The 19,892-nt window shown below is 36.2% G+C and overlaps 1 protein-coding gene across 1 annotated transcript in view; it reads left to right on the top strand.

Moving 5' to 3' along the window:
* The window catches only part of DPYD (dihydropyrimidine dehydrogenase), a 334,630-nt gene that overhangs the window by 138,595 nt on the left and 176,143 nt on the right, over positions 1–19,892 (top strand). Inside the window, exons 9-11 of the mRNA XM_050977198.1 lie at positions 14,631–14,738; positions 17,759–17,928; positions 19,607–19,817. Coding sequence (XP_050833155.1) covers positions 14,631–14,738; positions 17,759–17,928; positions 19,607–19,817 — 489 coding nt within the window. The remainder of the gene's footprint in view (positions 1–14,630; positions 14,739–17,758; positions 17,929–19,606; positions 19,818–19,892) is intronic.

The raw sequence follows: 19,892 nt of genomic DNA, 5'->3' as shown, positions 1-19,892 counted from the left end.
ATTATAAGGATGGAATGAGGTTTTGTAGAGAAGACATTTCAGAAATTACGTGATTTGCATTCCTACATGCAGTGAAAATAGGAAGGTGTTGCGTAATATCTATTATTATTGATAATAATCAATATTATTATTGACTGTTGTGTGAGATCTATGTTTTCTGGTTTTCCATGACTGAGCTTTGTTTCTTTATAGCGTGGGTAGAGGGAGAAGGGGTCTGATTCCTGGTACACTGCCACTGGCTTGGAGAGCTCTGTAGCTGACAGAAACACACCAGCTATTGAATTTCTCTGTTCTATGAGTGTCTGGTACCTATGCCCTGAAAGGGAATACTTTTCTTTTACCTAACTGTAGTAGTGGATTTTTAAAATCCCAGATGGAAAACTCAGAAATCTTTCCATGGCTTAGGACCTCAACCAGGGCATATTTCATAGAATTGTAAAATAATTGGAAGGGGCCTTTGGCGATTGTCTAGTGTAGCCCCCTAGCTCAAAGCAGGGTCAGCTGGAGCAGGTTGCCTAGGACCATATCCAGTGTTGAACATCTCTAAATACTTAAGAATGCCTGCTCTGAAAATCTCCTGGCACTCCTGAGGTTCTTTTTCTCCACATCAGTAATGCACAGACAAGCAGATCTTTTGGCAGACAAGGGATGTGTCCCGAAGGTACTTAGGCCCAAATCAATCAGAGTATTTAGGTGCACACCTCTGGAGGGGTTTGTTTGAGGTACTGTACTCAGTTTGGTCTCTAACACCTGTAACTGTGTTACAGGTAATGTCACATTTCTGCAGGGAAACCTTTTTCAAAACTTGATTTTATTGTGAGTGCTTTCAAAAACGTATCTGACTTTCACTACCCGACTTCCCTGCAAATTCCTACTAGGATTTTCTTCTGGCGCTTGGGTAGTCACAGAAGACTTCCAATTATGTTTCTAGATGTGTTTCTGTGTTCAAAATTTTTTTTACTAATGTGAAAGTAAGCAAGTTTTTTATGCTTTGATCTTCTGCATATTTTCATTTTAGCTCTAAACAACATGTTATCTCTGGTTGTATTTTATAATTGTGTCTAATTATGTAATTTTATCAATTTTTTACTACTGTCAGAAGCTTTTAAAAAATTTTTGATACTTTTTAAAAATTCTTTTTTACTATTATAACATTACACTGATGAGTTGTTTCTTCTTTGTGCTTTGCACAGACAATATTTCTGATAAGGCAGACATAGATAGAATGTAGCATAAAGAAATTAGATAGAATATCTGCTTTTCTGATTTATTGATTAGCCCAGGAAAGTTCTATAGCTAACTGAGGGTTTCCAAACTGTCAAAATATTCAGTGACAAGTTGATGTTGACATAATTGAAGTTGAATGTATTAATTTTGTCTTGGTGATTTAGAAATCGATGCATTTTAACACTGGCTTTGTTCTGGGCTGGATCCAAAGCACAGCAAAGGGCCTAATGCTGTGCACAGCTAAACTTTTTCTTTAATTGTGCAGCTCTTAGCCATTTCAGATAGTGAAAAACATATCAGCTAGGTAGGTCCAATTATGGACAGAGAGCAAAAGGTGACAGTGTGCAGAGATTAATTTGTGTTTAAAAAAATGGAATATTTAAAATTAACTTAGTCTGTTTATATGTTTGCATTATAGCATATCCTCAAAGCCTTTGACAGTTTTAAACTAGAGTTACCTTTACATTCAAAACACAACAGCAAATCCATATAATTCTGTAGTTCCCCAAATAGTCTTTGTTTCAATGAGCCTGTTTTTGTTACACTCACAGAAATTTATTTTCAGTTTTCTTCTGATGGATTAATAGAAAAGCTGCATTTACTAGAACTGCCAAATTCTACATTTGACAAGAAATTAAATCTGTTTTAAAAAGACAGAATAACACAAGCTGCGTCTTAGATTTATGCTAGTGCCATTAGGTTTAGGCCCTCAAAACTTGAAATTTCAAAGGCAGATTTTACATACTACAGAAACCTGTAAGCAAACTGAAAGTGCTGCTTAGGATTTGTGGAGTAACAAAATGAATACTCCATCTTTGACATAATTTGTCTTGAGGTTTATGAAATAGTTTTTCATCGGATTATAATATTTAAAGTAATTAAAGATACAATTTGCTATTTAATAAACAATGCATTTTGTAACTTCATTAAAGATGCTGCCTTTCTTAATTGTAATGGTCCAAAAGGTTGTCAGTGAACTGTACATTAACTGCAGAGATAATAATGATTTTATATGCTAATAATTTTTAAATTAATAACTCATGTAGTTTTTCAGCCACATGGGGAAAATAATTTACATTCCTAAAGCTTCCTTTGGTATTAACCACTTTACTTGGGGAGAGTGGATATCCTCATATAAAATGTTCATTTGTTTTACATTAGCACTAATGCAAGCATGTAGAACCCACTGGTGTGAAAGGATTAAAAGCAGCAGCATTAGACAAGCATGAACATTTCAGAGAGAAATGCTTGTTAGAGGGACCCATTGGGACTGTGTAACTTGATTTTCTATTTATTGATCTTGTTTTTGTTACCATTTGAAACTGTTCCTATTGTAGTACTGCAAATACAAAAATCTGCACCAAGCAGACAGAAAGGATTCATGTTCCCTCCCAGGTAGATTTGTGTGCCTTGGTTGGCTTTAGCATGGGTTGGATGCCTTTTTAGAGGAAACATATGCTCCCTTGGGAGTATTTGCATCATCACTGCAGGTAATTTGAGAAGTCTCATTTTAACTTTCTGGCATCTCTTTGTCATAGAAATCTGTTCATGGACTGAAAAGAGACATACAGTCCTACCTCACTGATGCTTTATCACAAAAAATATTTTTGCTTTAAAAAAGTATAAATTTCCCATTTTGAACGTTTTACTTCCCCACCAAAAGAATAAGAGGAGGAGGAAGCTTCTGTGAATGCCTGTGCAGGTATCTGCACCTACAAGCCAAGTGCCTGACCCATCATTTCTAGTGACCGTGTTTCACTTCATCTTCCTGACCGCTGGGCATTGAGGAGGCACTTGGAGATGTGCACCACAATTTCTCTGTCTGTTTTCTAGATAGTGATCTTGCAGCATTGCAGGTTCAACTGCATTGTCTTTTTGACCCAAAGTCTCAGATTTAGTGCCCTGCATTAGTATGGAAAATGCCCAAGCAAGACGCAGGCACTTGATGAAAATAGTAAAATTAGTTAATAAAGACACTTCGTCTTTCAGTGAACTTTTGTATGAAATGCCACATATGCTGTTCTTGAGAAAGGATTTCAGATTTAGTTATTAGATTAAAAAAAGCTTTAGACAATTAATGAGTTCTTTCTGTCATTTATCCTTACTCAGAACAAGACTTGGGCAAAGCATGAACTTGATTCGTTATTTCCAGTATGGAAAACTATGAAGGGGTAGCTATGCAATAGCTGTAATGTTTCCAAGCTGATCTACCTGTGCAGGAGAGTATCAGTTTAACAGAATATTTACATGAAACTCCTTGCTGCAGCTGCTTTAAAGAGGAAAGGCAGATAAATATGTGCTTAATGATTAGGACATTGATGTGTAGGGGGTAAATGACCTGAGTGAGAATGCTTATTGACCCTTCAGCATGTTATGAGAATGTCATATTTGTTGCAGGGTATTCTGTACTGACAGCGTGTGACAATCTGAGAAGATAAAGCCTCTGATGACACATACTTATTATTCACCTGCAATTATAAAACTCTGTGTGCTTTTTTTCATAATTTATAGTGAACACTGAAGCATAATCATGTTGAAAGTGTCTCTTCAGAATGTTGCTTTAAAGAAATGAGTAAGAAAATCTTCTCAAATGTTTTGATAGATGATTCATGGCACTGGAGCTGCTGATGAGGAGCCAATATAGCCAAGTCTATAAATATGCAGTTACGAGAACTCTGGAAACATGAATTCTGGTAGTGTGACAGATTCAAAAAGCACTTTTTCTACTGGAGTAGGTTTCTAAAGTTGCTCTTCCTGTTCTACATTCAGATGCCGTTGTCTAATTAGGCTAATTGGCTGGCAAATTTGCCAGCTTTTAAATTAAATTAGTTTGGAGGTGAGAGAACAAATACCATCAGAAACGTGATTTATTCTTTCTTTCCATAATAATTGTTTCTTTTTAACTGAGCAGAGATAGGCTTTATTATTTCTAGGGAATTTCTGCTTAATTTACTGTATATGACACATTTCCAGAAGAAATGAATATTGGCAGCCTATTACTAAACCTTTGAGCAAAGTAATCATAATGGAGACACTGACGTCCACCTTACCTGGCAGTAATGGATAAAGCTGTAGCAAATAACAGTTACCTGATGTTATTTTAACAAATTCAGCTTTCCTTAAGTCAGTACATGTGCATTTTCCTGTGTTTCCCGTTGCTTCTGAAGATCCAAAATACACTGAGGGTAATGAGAATGAATGATAGCTTAGATGTGTTTTTTCCTTCAGCTGCTGGTTGTATTAAATCCCCAGCTCCTGTGCAGACCTACAAATCTATAACATCCGTTTCAGATGAATTTGGAAACAAGGGGCTGCGTTCTTTTATTCTTGGTGCAGAGATTAAAATTGATCACAGCAGACACAAGGGAGCAGATTTGAGTATCACAGCTCAATGTGGTTAACTGGGATAGTGCAGGGCTCCTGTACTCCTTAACTGTGCACATACAGGTTACGAATATTATTGATTGCAAGGGTCAGGGGAGGCTGCAGGGAGGTTATGCTGCATGATGCTATTTGGTAATTTTTAAGGGACAAGAGCTATGAACTCTCATAGCATCTGGGACAGGTACAGTTTAAATCTGACAAATGGAGATTTATGTTTGTGTGAGCTGGCAAAGCCCTTCAGGTAGAAACAATAAATGGAAATTTGATAGGATGTGTTTTTTTATCATAGGTCCAATATTGTGCTGTGGGAAAAGGGAGAAAAGAAATTTAATTATTACCTTTTCATCAGAATGAACTGATGATAGGTATTCAGTTGTAGGTCTTTGCTGCAGGATAATGAATAATATTTAGAAGTCTTTTCTTGAGGCATCATTTTAAAATATATGTACAGATGGTTTACCTGAATTGATTAAAAAATGCAGATTAGACGAATGATACAGTAATACAGTATATACAGTAATACAGAATGATACAGTAATACAGTAATAGTTACTGAATACATTTTATAGTATTTATTTGTTCTTTCATGTGGGCAAAACCAGTACATAAATATATGTTTTAGTATATCAATATGCTAAGATTTAAGATGAGAAAATATAATACATTAACAAAGAACTGGGAAAAAATTTGTCCTATGTTGAAATTTAATGTAGATTGCTAATCACTCATTAGCTTTTGGCAGACCTTGCTGAATTACATTGATGACTTCTACATATGGAAAAAAATAAAAAGATGAATCCTTGTAATGTTTTAAAAATAGGAATGACCAGAAAGTCCTGTCTTTTGCAAATATTACTTAACATGTGGGATTTACTTCCTGAAGGACTAAGTTTTTACAAATATTTCATATAGATCAAGTTATGCAGGGTGCAGAGCTGCAATTGACTCAGCCTGTTGTTTCATAGGCACCATATTGAAACAGGATGGGAGCTCTGGAAGTAGTGTGCAGCAGAGGATAGTTGTGGGTTCAAGAAAAATGGCTGCAGTTAGATATTTCTATGATTCTTTACTGCTCTCTCCCATCAAATTTAGGAAACAATATTATCAAACTCAGTGTTTAGAATTGCAGTACAGGTACCACCTATTGGCTATAACATTTCTAATATATCAAATATGCAGGTTGATTTTAGGTAGTATAAGTTGATGTTGTCTCAGTATACCTCATTGCAACTTCCTCGCTGTACAGTGCCTGAGGTCTGACAAAGGTGTTATTCCAGAATATTAATGACTTAATTACTCCTCATATGCTAAAGAATTTGCTGCCTTTGATAGTTTTTTTTCAGCTGTTGCTTTTTGATAGTGTAGAGGCTTAGTATTTATTTTTCTTCATTATGACAATTAAGTATTTTTGGTTTTTTCTTTGTGGATATTTATCATCAGTTTTGCTCTCATTTTATCCATTCCCTGTGTATTTATTGTATGTAGCCTCGATTGATCCAGATTTTCAAGATTTTTTTCCATGTTTTTAAATGAAAAATTAATATGAAGAGATATTTTCTATGCTAGCATTTGATTTTCCCTTTATAAATTTTCATTTGCTTAGATTATTTCAATATACCAGCATGACTTCTTATAAACAGGGCATATTAGACAGTTAAGTTATAATGAGTCTGCTTGGGGAAAGATATTGTTTCCATTGCAAAGCATTTTCTGCTTTCTTCTAGGAGTCTGTTGCTCTCAGCCTCACAATCCAGTTTATTTTGCTTTCACTTCCACATATTTGGATTTTCTGCACTGGATAAGAATCATTTTACTGTGACATATGGTTTCTGGGATGATAGATTTTTTAAATTTTTTGCTGTCCTTTAAGATGCTGATGGGTTGTCCTTGAGGAGGGGCTCTTGCTCTGGGGCCGCTCAGCACTGTTTACTGAACACGAGTAGGCACTGGGACCAGTTTCTGTTCCTCTAGAGTGGTGCAGTGTATCACACTGGCAGATATTATCTGGCTGGTGTCAGGAGGAAGCATAGCCCCCCCCCCCCCCATCTTTCCTTTGGCAGGTTACTGCTAGGAACAAACCTGTAAAAGGAAGAGGGAGAGGAACTGACAGCATCAGCGTGCCGGATCTGAAACTCAGCCTTCCTGGTTCAAGAATGCTCCTGGAAAATGATAGCTCAAGTCCATGGTAGGAAGTGACCAAATTCCAGTCAGGACTAAAATCCAGTTTAGCTCTATTGTAAGCAGACTGGAGCAAGCTCTGCTCTGGGTGGAATGATACATTCTTGGGGTAGAGATGGATTGGAGTCAGACTGCTAAATGCATTTTCGCTAGTGACCTTTTCAAATTTGTCGCCAGTATAATAAATGTTGCCAAGATGACTTAAGAAAGGTTTGCAGCAATATTCCACTTTATTTTTTACAGCAGATGTTTCTTCAGTTACTCTGTATTACAATTTACAGAACTCTTATGTTCTAAAAATCAAGATTCATAGCAAACTGTTTCAGTGCTTTAAGTCCTGCAATAAACAACACCAGGCAGAACAGAACCAGAGGGAAGGTAAGCAGACGTCTGCATTCATCCTTCTCTGTGATAAGGTTTGCTTCATAATGATCTTCACATTGCAGCAAGTTCATTCACCAGGGCTACCAGCTACCTTCCTAAAATCTTCAACTTGGTTACTTCAGATATGGGGAACTTTAAGTATCAGTTCCCAAACATGGAAGAAAGGCTAGAATTAACATCTGTTTCTTAAATTAGAAATCTGTATATGTTTGTACAATCTAGTACAATTCCAGGGTGTCCTGTACAGAATGATGTTTTAAAAACACTTAGGGATGCTGTATGATTCAGTTCTGAGGTATGCATTTTAAAAGAGTGCTTTTAGAGTATAAGGGCTCAAAATGTTGAGTTCAAAATCTTCTTGGTGCTTATACATGAATAGCCAGATACTGAGATGTGAAAAATTTTTACATAATTTCTCCTGATCTTAATTTTATCATCTTGAAAGACTGATGCTTTTCATTAAAATACAGTATTTTAGTCATGCTTGAGTGTTGCTCTACTAAAATTTTTTGGCTACCTCTAAACTGGGCTTGGAAAATTGGTACTCAAAGAGAAATTGGATTATAAGAACAAATTTAGTGCTAAATAATCTGACTCCCTCACTCCTATTATTTCTTTACCATTTGCAAGAGTTCAGATTCTTGACTGTGTGTCTAATTTAGCAACTAAGTAAGGTGTGAGACCTACAGACTGCTTTGCTTCCAGGTTCAGCTGCTTATTCAGATGTTTTTAAAAGCCTTGGTATGGATGTAGCTGCTCAATTCAGAATGCACTGCAGCAATTGTGTACGGCTCATGCTGGTAGATGTGAAGGGTGTTTTCACATATGCTCTACACACTGCTCACTCTAACTGGAGGGTAAGAGAAGGTTGACCCTAGTGTAGTTCTTTTACTTTTTTCCTTTTACTTCTAATTTTCTATGAATGAGGCCTTTAGCCATCATTAGGGAATAACACCTAAAAACCTTGCAAGCATACATTTTCCAAAGAAAATAAATCATTAATAAAAAACTACAGAAAAGGAGCAGTTATATTACAAAATTAATCTGCCAGGCTTACAGAGAAAACAAATTTGAAGAAGCCACCTGCTGTGGAGATGAGGCAGTAATCTCAACAGCAGGAAATAAAGGGAGGGAGGGAGAAAATACAAAAGCATAGACATTAAAAAAGTAATTAAAACACTTATCTCCATCGACATACGTATCAAACAAAAAAAATCAACCACCTACAAAACGTACTGTGCCGAACGTCACAACAGGAAGTAACAAAGCTGTCCCCATAAAAAAAAAAAAAATCTCAAGCAAAATGAGAAAGATTCTTTACAAATACAAGCCTCAAAAGTATTTACTGAAGTGCAAATCACTAATGGACTGACCTTGAGAAAATCTGAGCACTTGCAGAATATTTGCAACTTTTCTGAAAGTCTAGATACCCAGTACCAAGCCTTTAAAAATGTAAAGAAAGTTACTGTCTAGGTACCAGTGGTTGTCTTTCCATGCAAGGTGCATACCATGGCAGGAGTTGTACTGGTATATTTAGTATAATCAGCTCTGAGGCACACTGTATTTGGATTATGCATTTCAATATAGATAATTTCTAAACTGTGCAGTATTGACCTATGGACAGCAATGTTATCTGTATGGGTATGGATGAATGTGGCTTCTTAGAAACAATCATGTAGAGCATATCTCACTGCATACAAGTAGTTTCTGTTATGTCTGAGTAAAACTATACATTTGACAGTTATGAAAGTTTACAATTTCAGTGTTATTATTCAAGAAAATAACAATGTTGAAACTCATGGTCCAATTTATACATATCATGGATTGTGTGACATGAAATAAAACTCCTTTAAATATATAGATTTTGATCTCCAGTTCCCCAGCCCACAAAGGAGACTTGTTCAAGAAGATCAGAGCATTCAGAATTATTAAAGTAGTGCTTATGTGCTTGGATTTTACAGTGTGCCCTGTACCTTTGTAGTCACAGTCTAACCATATGGTACCTGAGCTGCAAGTCTCTGGGCAAGTGTGAAATGTCATCAGATCTGCTACATCTGAAATATCTTTGTATGGGCTCACAGGGAGTGAGTTGGAACACTCAGTGTGTGAAAAGGCAGGGACATGGGACAAAATGGTGCTTTTCTGTTAATTCAAAAGGACACTTTCAGAAGACAAATGGTGGATTTTTAATTTACCTTCAGAGGAAAATTACCCTAGCTCTGTACCTTCTTTAGTGTATCATTTTTAAGAAAATTAAAAGAAAAAATATTTTAAAAACTTCATTAACAAAAAAAATTATCAGAAAATCTTATTTCCTCTATAAAATTCATATCAGTCTCTGGCCATCAGCCTTCCATGGCTCCTTTCCCCAGGGCACATGAAGGGGCACAGGCTTTTCTTGGCCAGAGGTGCAGAACTGCTGCTGCAGAATCTGAACTGCCTCCCTGCCAGACTGTGCTCAGGTTTCTTCTGCTGAGTAACAGGCTGGGCTCAGCTTGTCTGGGCTTGGTCTCTCAGATGTTATTTCAGAAGATTTGCATTGCCCCCAGAGCAGATATGCAGAAAATCAGTCCCATGCTTCTTCTGTCCAGTTTTGTATGGGATTCATGGATTTTTCTCCTCATATCTGACAGTTGAAGGATTTCCACCCAATCTTAGTATTTCCTGTAATAGAGGCTGTGAAGAATAGAAGAGAAGTCTTCCTTGTAAATGTAATTTAAAAAAATCTGGTTTAACTCTGAAACATGGAGATGTTAAAAAGGTGGAAAGATGTCCTTGCCCTCTAAATTTCTAGCTCCATATATGTAAGGCAAGAGAAAATTTTAAAAATAATCCATAAATTTGTGAATGGGTTTGGTGTTTTGCTTTCTTGTTTTAAAAGTTAGAAAAAGGAATGTGCACAGCCAGTGAATCATATTTTGGGTTTTTTTTAATTGAATTTGGATAAATTTATGCATACAATGTAATTTCAAAACAAATTTGAAAGACTCAATATAAAAAATGTACAAAGTAAGTGTCTTCACTTTAAAAAAGTAGCTCTTGATATTTTCAAACACAGATTGCATTCACCAGCAAAATTCAGTATTATCATACTTAAAGGCAAAAAACCTTTTCAGTGTTTGAGGTGAGGAAAATGAGAAAAAAATAATGTTCTAGTTAGTTTTGTCCCTTTAGGCTCCTGTATATTTATCCTTCACCTTCAGCTCCATTTTGTCTTTTTGTCTGGAGATATGTTTTAGTCAGCTGCCAGTGAAAACTGTATTTGACCCTTATCAAGGACGAGAGCTTATTTTGTGTGTCAGTTATTAAGGTCTGTTGAGAAGTTAATTTGAAACTGCAAATTTGCCCAACCATGTCAGATTTAAGTAGTCCAAAGAGTGAGTTCAGGCTCAGAAGTATAGCTGTTTCTGGGGAGAGGGGATTTGATCACAATAGGAGGCAGATATGCAGTGCCTGTACTTGCTTTGGTTTCCCTTTCCAGATCAAGCTCATAGTTAGAGTAGTAGCAGACTTAGCTGATTGATGTGTTGACGTGCCTGGATTTATTGGTGCAGCAGCTGAGTGAACTTGGTACCCTGCTCTGCAAGCCAATCCCTGACATTGTCTATGCATCCCTCTGGTACATTGCCTTGTGTATCTGACAAATTTACTCTAATCATTTAGCAATTCATATCTCAACTGGACTAGGGAATTGTATCTAAATTTTCTTTAAAGGGAAACAATGGACTTGAGACTGTGCACAAAGAAAATTGATATGCATCAGTATTGTCAGAACAGAGAGTACAAGATCCTAACAGGAGAGAGAGAATGTTTTTCTTAATACATATGTGCATGTATATATTTATGTGCGTATATAAAGGATATAAAAAGGGGGAAAGTTTGTGTTTTCCAAAGCCACTGTTGTAGTGGTTAAGGACTTTGGAAAGTATATGGTATGTCATACATAGGAGAGACTTTGGTGCTGAGGAATTGCAAACTGGAGAAGTTGTTGTGGGGTTCAAATGAAGGAAAGAAGCAAAGAGAGCAGTGATGCCTACTGAGAGATAGCTGGAGCATCTGGAGATGGAAGGCAGAGCACAGCAAACCAGAGGGTTAGGAATCAAGATGAATTGCTTTCTTTGCTGCACCTGACCCAGATTGAGACTGTCTAGGTTAGATTTGCAAAGCTGAACTAGATCTGTCATGCAAGCTGTTATTTTCACAATGTTTCTACTTTCTCTATTCTTAGTAAATGCAGTTTGCCACAGCCCATGAGTCTTCATTGCGTGGTTTGGATATCAGTTGCTTCAGAAGCTTCCCTGGCATCAGCAAGCAAAGCAGCTGAGGCTTCAGGAAGCCCAGGGCTGTGGCTGCAGAAGATGGGGGGCTCAGCACAGCCCTCTGCTTGTAGCAGGGTGTGCAGAGGCCATCCAAGCACCACCAGGGGAGCTGCCTTTCTAATCTGCCTCTTCTTGCTTACCCTTCAAAAGAGCTGTTCTGCAGTGCAGGGGAAGGAAATAATTGTTATCGCTAGATATTGATACAAATTATTTCAAGATGGAAGATGTGGGATAGTGACAGATTGTTTCAGAACGTGAAATACCAAATAATAAATTAAAAAATCTTTTTAAATGACTTGCAAGTGGATTTGGAGAACAGAGAACTGACTTACTTGATTTCAGCCTAAAAGCTAGGGAAAATATTATATTTTTCTAAGCATTTTTTTGGGTGGCTCTTGGCTATTTTGTACGAGTGTGTGAATTCCCTTTTTCTAAAGGATCTTTCTGATTTATCTTCAAAGAGTATTTCTCTTGGTTCACTATTTTGACCTAAATTGTGTCTTTCATAGGTGACTGTGTTTTTTTAAATTTTATTTCTTCTCTGAAACCATATGCTCAAAACTGCATTTTTCCTCTACAGCTTTTTTTTGTTAAATATCCTCTCTCCCAAGAGGCTGTTGGCTATTTATCAATATTTGATCTCTCTGTAAAGCATACTTCTGTGGGGTGAATGTTTATTATGAAATGGTGTCTCTTAAGTGAATCTTATCTGTTCTTGATCTCCTTCTCTGTCTGCCTCAGTCTGCCGCTTTCTTTGCTTGCCTAGTGGCTTGAAGAAGTACTAAATCTCCCTATTTTAACAAAAGTAAATGCAGTCATTACAATAGCAAATACTGAACAGCAAAAGAGATGCATCAGAATCCAACACAATACAATTTCCAGCAGGTGCTCAGCAAAGAGCTTCAATCTGTGCTAAGTGTTTGTAAGTATAAAAGAATAAATCCCCTGCATTTCCTAAAAATGTAAATATCACAAAATGGTTTTTCAGGGAGTTTTCAGCAAAATGAAAATAGTAAAATAAATAGCAGATAATGCCACGTTTATTGACTACCTCTTTGGCAGTTGTTTGGTCATATCAGCCAGGCTAAACATTTTTGAACCCAGTGCACTCTTAATCCAACTCCTTTTACTTCAGTGATGAATCTGAAAAGACTAGTGATGAACCTAGACAAAGAACATTGCAACACTTCCTTTATGATACTCTTTATTCAGCCTATGGGAGCTAAAATACTGTTGCTGTTAGAGACCAAACAGTTTTCATTAGGAGATGATAAAAGCAGCAAAAAAGAAGTGGGGAAAAAATATTTTGAGGGTTTCTCTTTGAGTTTGAATGGAGGTACATATTAGGTGGAAAGGAAATTATCTTTAATGCAGGCTGCACATCCCACTAATGACATGAGTGTTTCTCCCAAGAGTAAACTGAGGCCTCTGAGTTGTTTTATGGATATCTCAATAGAAATGGTTGCATTACTCTGTCCTCTGCCTGCAGGCAGTCACTGAGAGCTTTTTCTGAGGTGCTCTTCTTGCCATAGATGATTTTGCAATATATACATAGAGAAAAATCAATGCCCTTTTAAAAATAGTTTCTTTAATGCATTTTACATATTGTACTTTCAATAGTACTAAGTCTTTCTGGCATCCTCTTAAGATATCCATTATTCATTATTCATTAGCTGAAATTCCAGTCTACCCAGAAAGTACAGCATTCAAAGGTCTTGAAGTTCAGGACGTGCTAGTATTTTTTAACTTTGTTTTTCTCAATATCCATCTATAGATCAGTGTTAGTTTCAGACTTGGGTGTTCAGCAACTGAGATATGATTTTTCTTTAGAAATAGAGATCAAATTTCGGGATTTTTTAATTTGCTTTTTGGCTTGTAAGCATTTTGAATTCACTGAGGATATTTGAGAGTATATTCAGTTTTGCTTCACTGAAACTAATAAATATAAAAAAGTATTTTATTTTTCTAGTATTATAGTAACTTCATTCAGAGTTCTACAGGTTCGAAGAACTTCCTTCATATGGGTAACTCATGAAAAAGGACTGAGATTTCTCATTAGGTAGTTCTGGTCGTATGCTGTAATGAGACAGATTTTTGTTGCTTAATTAATAGAAAAAGACCCCAAACCTTCCCTATTTGGAAAATTGCTCCTCAGCATGAAATTCTGCATTATTTTAGATGCTAAAATTGTGTTGTTAGGGTTTTCCAGACCACTGTGTCTGAAAAAGGAGTAATATTAGTCTGCTGCCACCCATTGCTGAGAATGGAGGGAACACAGATTTCTTTGTATGCTCCTGTTCTTCCTGCTTGCTCTGAGGGTGCCCCAGTGCTAGTATGTTTTCTTACAAAAAATGTTGACATTTACTCCATTTCAGTATGTAATTATTTATTAGCATACCTTTGAAAATATTATGGGGTTTTAAATGTAAATCTGAAAGTTGAGAGTGTTGAAAATACCCTGATTGCATTTCTGTGAATAAAATGGCTTAACTGGTGTGTCAGCTAGGCTAGGTTTTGGTTCTGTCTAACCATTCACACCAAAATGAGATGATTTTCTTTGGTAATTGGAAGATGCTTTTTGTTGTTTTCTTTTAACTGAAAGGTATTTGTTGCTATTAATAGTTGTGAAGTGAATCCTTGTCTGTATCCTATGGATTCTGTCTAAATGTGTGGTTTTGATAATTAGGAATAAATGTCAGCCAATCAGGACTTCAAGGTTTTGAGAAAATAATCAAGAATGGCACAAAATGATGGCATACAAATACTCACAGATCAGACCTACAGCACAACCATTTTTCCTCCTCCCCTCATCAGTTAAGCTGTTTGTTACTGCCTCATTTGTATTATCTGCTTTTGCACCCTGTTCTCTTTAATCCCTTCCCCTACATTTGTTTTGTTGTGAGTTACACAAGTACACACATTGTCAAGGAACCTGATTTTCAAGTGCCTGTACTATTAAACAATCACCAGTTATATAAGCTGCAGATTACAAATGTGATCATTTGAAATATTATTTTGGAAACATCTGAAGGTTTGTGAAGTGCTTCTATGGATGATGTTTTTAAGATCATTTAAAATTTATGTTGGTCACTAAAATTTCCTCTGTAATTCTTATGTGATAAAAAATATCTATTTCAGGTTTGCCAGAACCAAACAGAGACAGTATATTCCAAGGACTGAACATGAATCAAGGATTCTACACATCTAAAGACTTCTTACCTTTGGTAGCAATGGCAAGTAAACCAGGTGTGTGGTACTGTGTTCTTCTTGTTGTAATGACATTCAAGAAGTCTTTAGCAGTTATTATTATTATATCAATCTGGCTACAAAGCAGCACATCCAGTTACAATGTACCTTCCACTGAATATGTCTGGGACAGAATTTTCTCTTGGTGAGGGGCAACCTCAGGAGCATGGTCAGGAAAGTTAGTCCCAGAGATTATAAACTGAATAATTATATATACAAGTCTAAACTTATGGCAAATAGTTTCCCCTAATGAGTTATATTTGCTATTTTGAATTATAGTCTAAAAATGACATAATCTTCTCCTTTGTATGAAAATAGTATAAATAAAGATGGTTTGAAAAAAACTGATAAAAATAGTATATATAAAGATGGTTTGAAAAAAATCTGATATTAAAAAAGGTGTTTCTGATTTATACAAGCAGCTGATTTGTAGATTGTTGATAAATTCTTTTACTTGATCCCAAGTCGGGTGCTGCAGGTTTTATAGACACAGCACTAGTTCTTTACCCAATGAACTTAGAGTCTAAGACTCAGGACAACAGGAGTATGACAGGAGTTAATAAGAAAGGGCTCAGTTCATAGGCACCAAATGCAGTCTTGTTTTATGGTTTCACATCTTTGAGCTCAGAGATAGCTGCATTGCTCCCTAAGGAGTACAGATGCTTTCACTGTCCCTGAATATGAACTCATAAGCCCCAAATATGTGGTTTCTATGCCACATTTCTTCATGGTCTAGAGTCCCCAGACAAAAAAGAAATTAATGTACAGGTTTGATTTTTTTTTTTACTTGGAACAGAATGTGGTATTTTACATATGACTTAATATAACTTGTTTTATCTAAAAACTGATTTTTTAGCATCATATAGGATTGCCTATTTATTTAGTAGACTCTTCTTAAACAATTTTGAAAAATCTATATTCTATGGCAGATTATTCTGCTTATAAAAGTAGTTCTTATTACCCCATTTGATGCAAAATATTTCAGAAGTGAAATTCTGCATCCCATCTGTCCCATCTCTTAGCTGTTTTCATCAAATGCTTATTTCTGACTGTTTTCTTAAACTCAAAGTAATCTTAAATGATTTGGGAGAAAAGGGTGAGCTTTTGGGTTTTCTTTTTGAAGACAGACATGTTTAAAAGTAAAACAAATTGAGAATATGCAGTGCAACACATTTGTAGATTAACAAAGGAAAAGTAATTTCTGCAAAACAAAACTGTCCAGAAACAATTTGACTAAAAATACTTTGTGGAATTCTGAGAAGATATGTAGCAGTTGTGTACTGTAAGTCACCTGCCTGAATGAGGATCTATATGCTGTGATCCACATATTTCAAAATGTTGCAAAGTAGCCCTCTTGATAAGCTAGCAAATGTGATAATATGTTTTTTTTATATTAAGTCTACAATGGGAAAAAGGATGAACTTGGAAGAACTAACCTTTTCTGATTGACAGTAATAGATAGGTCTTTGGTGTTTTCTCTTAATTAACATGGTCTCTCTTACTTAATTTTCCTTGTGTCTGTCTTTAGCTGTAGCCACCTTTTGCTCTTTAAGGCATGGAATCATAAAATAAAATATACACGTACTACATCCTACTCTATCCTCCTTTTTTCACTGTGACAGTTATCTAAATAATAGAGATAATAGACTTATTCATGGTAAAATACATATTCTGCCTGCTTATTAAATCTGAATGCCACTTGTTAATACACTTTCCTCCAAAAGGGTTTCCTCTTGCAAATACATAGCTATGAATTTACCTCAGGAGTGTGTTCCCAAGAGCAAAGCAAGCTGCTCTGACTGATCCTGTCTAACTCACACTCTAATGGCACTCTGAGCTGCCAGCCCCCTGCTTCACTTGTGCTTTTTCCACTGCTCAATTTGTATAGAGTATTAAGTTCACTAAAAATAAATGAGAAAAGTTTAGAGAGAATTTTAGACTAAGAATCCTATTAAGTAAATAGTTAATGGCATGCCACATTCGTGGGCGGGTGGGGGAATTTCTCACTCTGCTTGTATGTCTAAATGAAAAGGATTGTTTACTTCAATAATACTTGTGGTCCACAATTACATGTAAAAATCTGCTGTAGTAGGATACTTGAGTTAAAGTACAATAGGTAAATGGCCAGCTTAGTGCCTCCTGACTGGGACTTATTCCTGAGAATATAGCTTTGTATTATTCATGTCAATATTTTTCAAGTTATGACCATTTGCCTGATCAACAGTTAGTTGTACTTAAACATGTAATAAAGTGCAGTCTCATGCAGGGAACAGACACAGTTCAGTTTTACTTAACTATTTCTTGTTTAATTGAATCATTAAATACAAGCTGTAGATGATAAACACATAATGTTGTCATTCTCTCCATGTAACTTTTTACATATGATTTATAGAAAACTACTGTAGATTAAACATTTTCTTCTAGTAGAAGAACTAGGAATTACTGTAACAATATTATTTTCCTTCATGTTCAGCTGATGAATAGCCTCAGAGAATCATGTCACCACCAGAACAGTGTCAGTTCTTTATAGAAATCTCAGGGGACTGATGTTGGTATACTGTTACACAAAACTGTAACTAACAACAACTGGTCATCTTTTTGTTGTTGTTGTTTTGTTCTGTTTCGTTGTTGTTGTTATTTTGGGTTTGTTTTGGGTTTTATTTTTTAGCTGGGAGGATAATGAATCTGATGAGAGAGAAACTTTTTGAATAAAAAGATCTCACAATTGTAGTTTCAATCTGACACGACCCACTATCCTACAAACATGTTGTCATTTGAATTCTTTCTCAATAGAAAGATGCAGCTGCTTGGAGTACTGACTATGAAATTATGTATATGAGCATGTCTTTAAAAGAGGAATAAAACTGTCTTTCAGTGGAGCAGAATAATTTGATAGTGACACTCCATGCTTGGAAACTGTAAGATGCAATTTTACACTGCTTTGAGTACAAGTACCTTTTGAGCTGTCATGCAGAAATGGCTTCTCTACTTGAAAATGGGGCTTTCCTTTTATCTTTCAGGGATGTGTGCCTGTCACTCTCCGTTGCCACCAATCCATGGAACTGTGATTGTGCTCGGGGCAGGGGACACTGCTTTTGACTGCGCGACATCTGCTCTGCGCTGCGGAGCTCGGCGCGTGTTCGTGGTCTTCAGGAAGGGATTCACTCATATCAGGGCTGTCCCAGAAGAGGTAAAATTGAATAGCAGCATTTCTGAGAAGGCATCTTAGGTACTTCTATGTGGCCTGAAAGCATGCTATAGGTACTTAGCAGATATCTGCTAAAGGTTTTGTTTATAAAAATGCTCTTAAAGTGTATGAATGTCTATTAAAGATCTGAGGCTCACTTTGTATACTCTGTATTTAAATAATTTTCCACTGTTGCGTCTGTTTCCTGACAAGGAAGAGAGATGCATTTGCAAGCAGGGGTTAGAATTTCTTGTAAGTTATGAAATGAACTAAAATTTTCAATGTTAGAATCAAACAGCCATTTCAGTATTGTAGGTAGCTCTTCAGATCATGGTTAGATCCTATAATGAAACCTTCTGGCTGTTGTTTAAGGAATCTCAGTCCTTCTGACATTGCCTTGTGAGCCTATGAAAGGCTTTCTTTCTTTCTTACCTTTCTTTCTTTCTGGTGAGAAAATTACTTAGAGTGATTTTGGCTTTGAATCACTGCCCATGACAGTGAAGCAATGCTATTCATCACATATTTCAGCATTCCAATTGGTGTTTAGTTTGGCTTTGTACTATGGCATTTATTAGGTCATCTGCACATTTTGAAATTATTCTGCTTCCTCAATTTATATGTACTACAGGAGGTTTTTTCAATTTTTTTTTTCTTGTTTTTGTGGTCTTTTTCTGTTTTCATTTATTTGGTGCATTACACTTTTATATACTTGAGAATAGCACACTATCTAATGCATCTTTATAATGAGATGTACAGTAGTTTGGTTGTCTGTTTCAAGAATATGGGCACCTTAGATCTTCCAGAAGGGAAATGGAGCTGCAAAGAAAGTAATAGAGGGTTTCTTGGTGCATTATTTACTTCTGTTGCACTTCAGTCAAGAGTTCTAGACACAATGAGATTACTGAAGCCATTGCACAGACTCATGTGCTATTCAGATTCTTACTATAATCTGAACCAAAATCTTTCATAGAAGCCTGGGTAAATTTCTAAAAGTTGTCAGTGTTTCTACTCATGCAGTCATGCAGTGGGTCTTGAAAACAGTAAAATAAAAGTAGCTTCATAGTAAAATAAAAGTAGCTTCATTTACTAATAGCCATGATAGAATCGTGTCAGGTGGGATATTACATGTTCAAAAAAGTTGTGTAAATACAATCAGTCAAATTCTGAAGACGATTGATTTAAGCAGTTTTACCATGGCAGAGATTCAGAAGATCCCTAAGTCTGGATTGTCACTCAGAAAACTGTTGCTTGTATACGGTAGTCAGCATGTAATACTATCTTCAAATCATAGTAAACACCAATCAGGGCTTGAGCTAAGTTAATACAAGGCCACTTCTTGAAAGACAGAGATATTTATGTAAGAGAAATCTTTTGTGCTAAAAGAAGTTAAACATATTCAAAGTAACAGAAAAATAAAAAAATATATTGGAGAAGTAAGAAAATATGTTTAAGAAATATTGGCCTTGTAAGTTTACTTACTGCCACTGTTTGATTTGATAGCATGAGGCTCTGAAGCTGACAGTAAGACTGTGTGCATACTGGACAAGGCTGATTTCTGCTATAGTAGAATCCATGGTAACATCTTGAATCAAAAAATGTTTCCTGGTTGGTTTGTTTGGGGGTTTTTTCCCTGAAAATGCAGCATGTTAAAGTTATATATTTTACTGCTTCTACTCTACAGATGGAACTTGCAAAAGAAGAGAAGTGTGAATTTCTGCCTTTCCTCTCTCCTCGGAAAGTGGTTCTTAAAGGTGGACAAATTGTTGCTATGGAATTTGTTCGAACGGAGCAGGACAGCGATGGAAGCTGGAGAGAAGATGAGGATCAGGTTGTCCGTCTGAAAGCCAACGTGGTGATCAGCGCCTTCGGCTCCGTTCTCAGTGATGATAAAGGTAACCCTGACTACTGCAAATGCAGACTGCCCTTGTGGCTGCACGTCCTGTCCTTTAACAGTTTGTCACATGGGT

This window comes from Serinus canaria, chromosome 8, assembly GCF_022539315.1.
Source record: "Serinus canaria isolate serCan28SL12 chromosome 8, serCan2020, whole genome shotgun sequence".
NCBI classification, from domain to species: Eukaryota; Metazoa; Chordata; class Aves; order Passeriformes; family Fringillidae; genus Serinus; species Serinus canaria.
The sequence above is the reverse complement of the archived record's forward strand: the minus strand, read 5'-3'. Positions and strand labels throughout refer to the sequence as shown.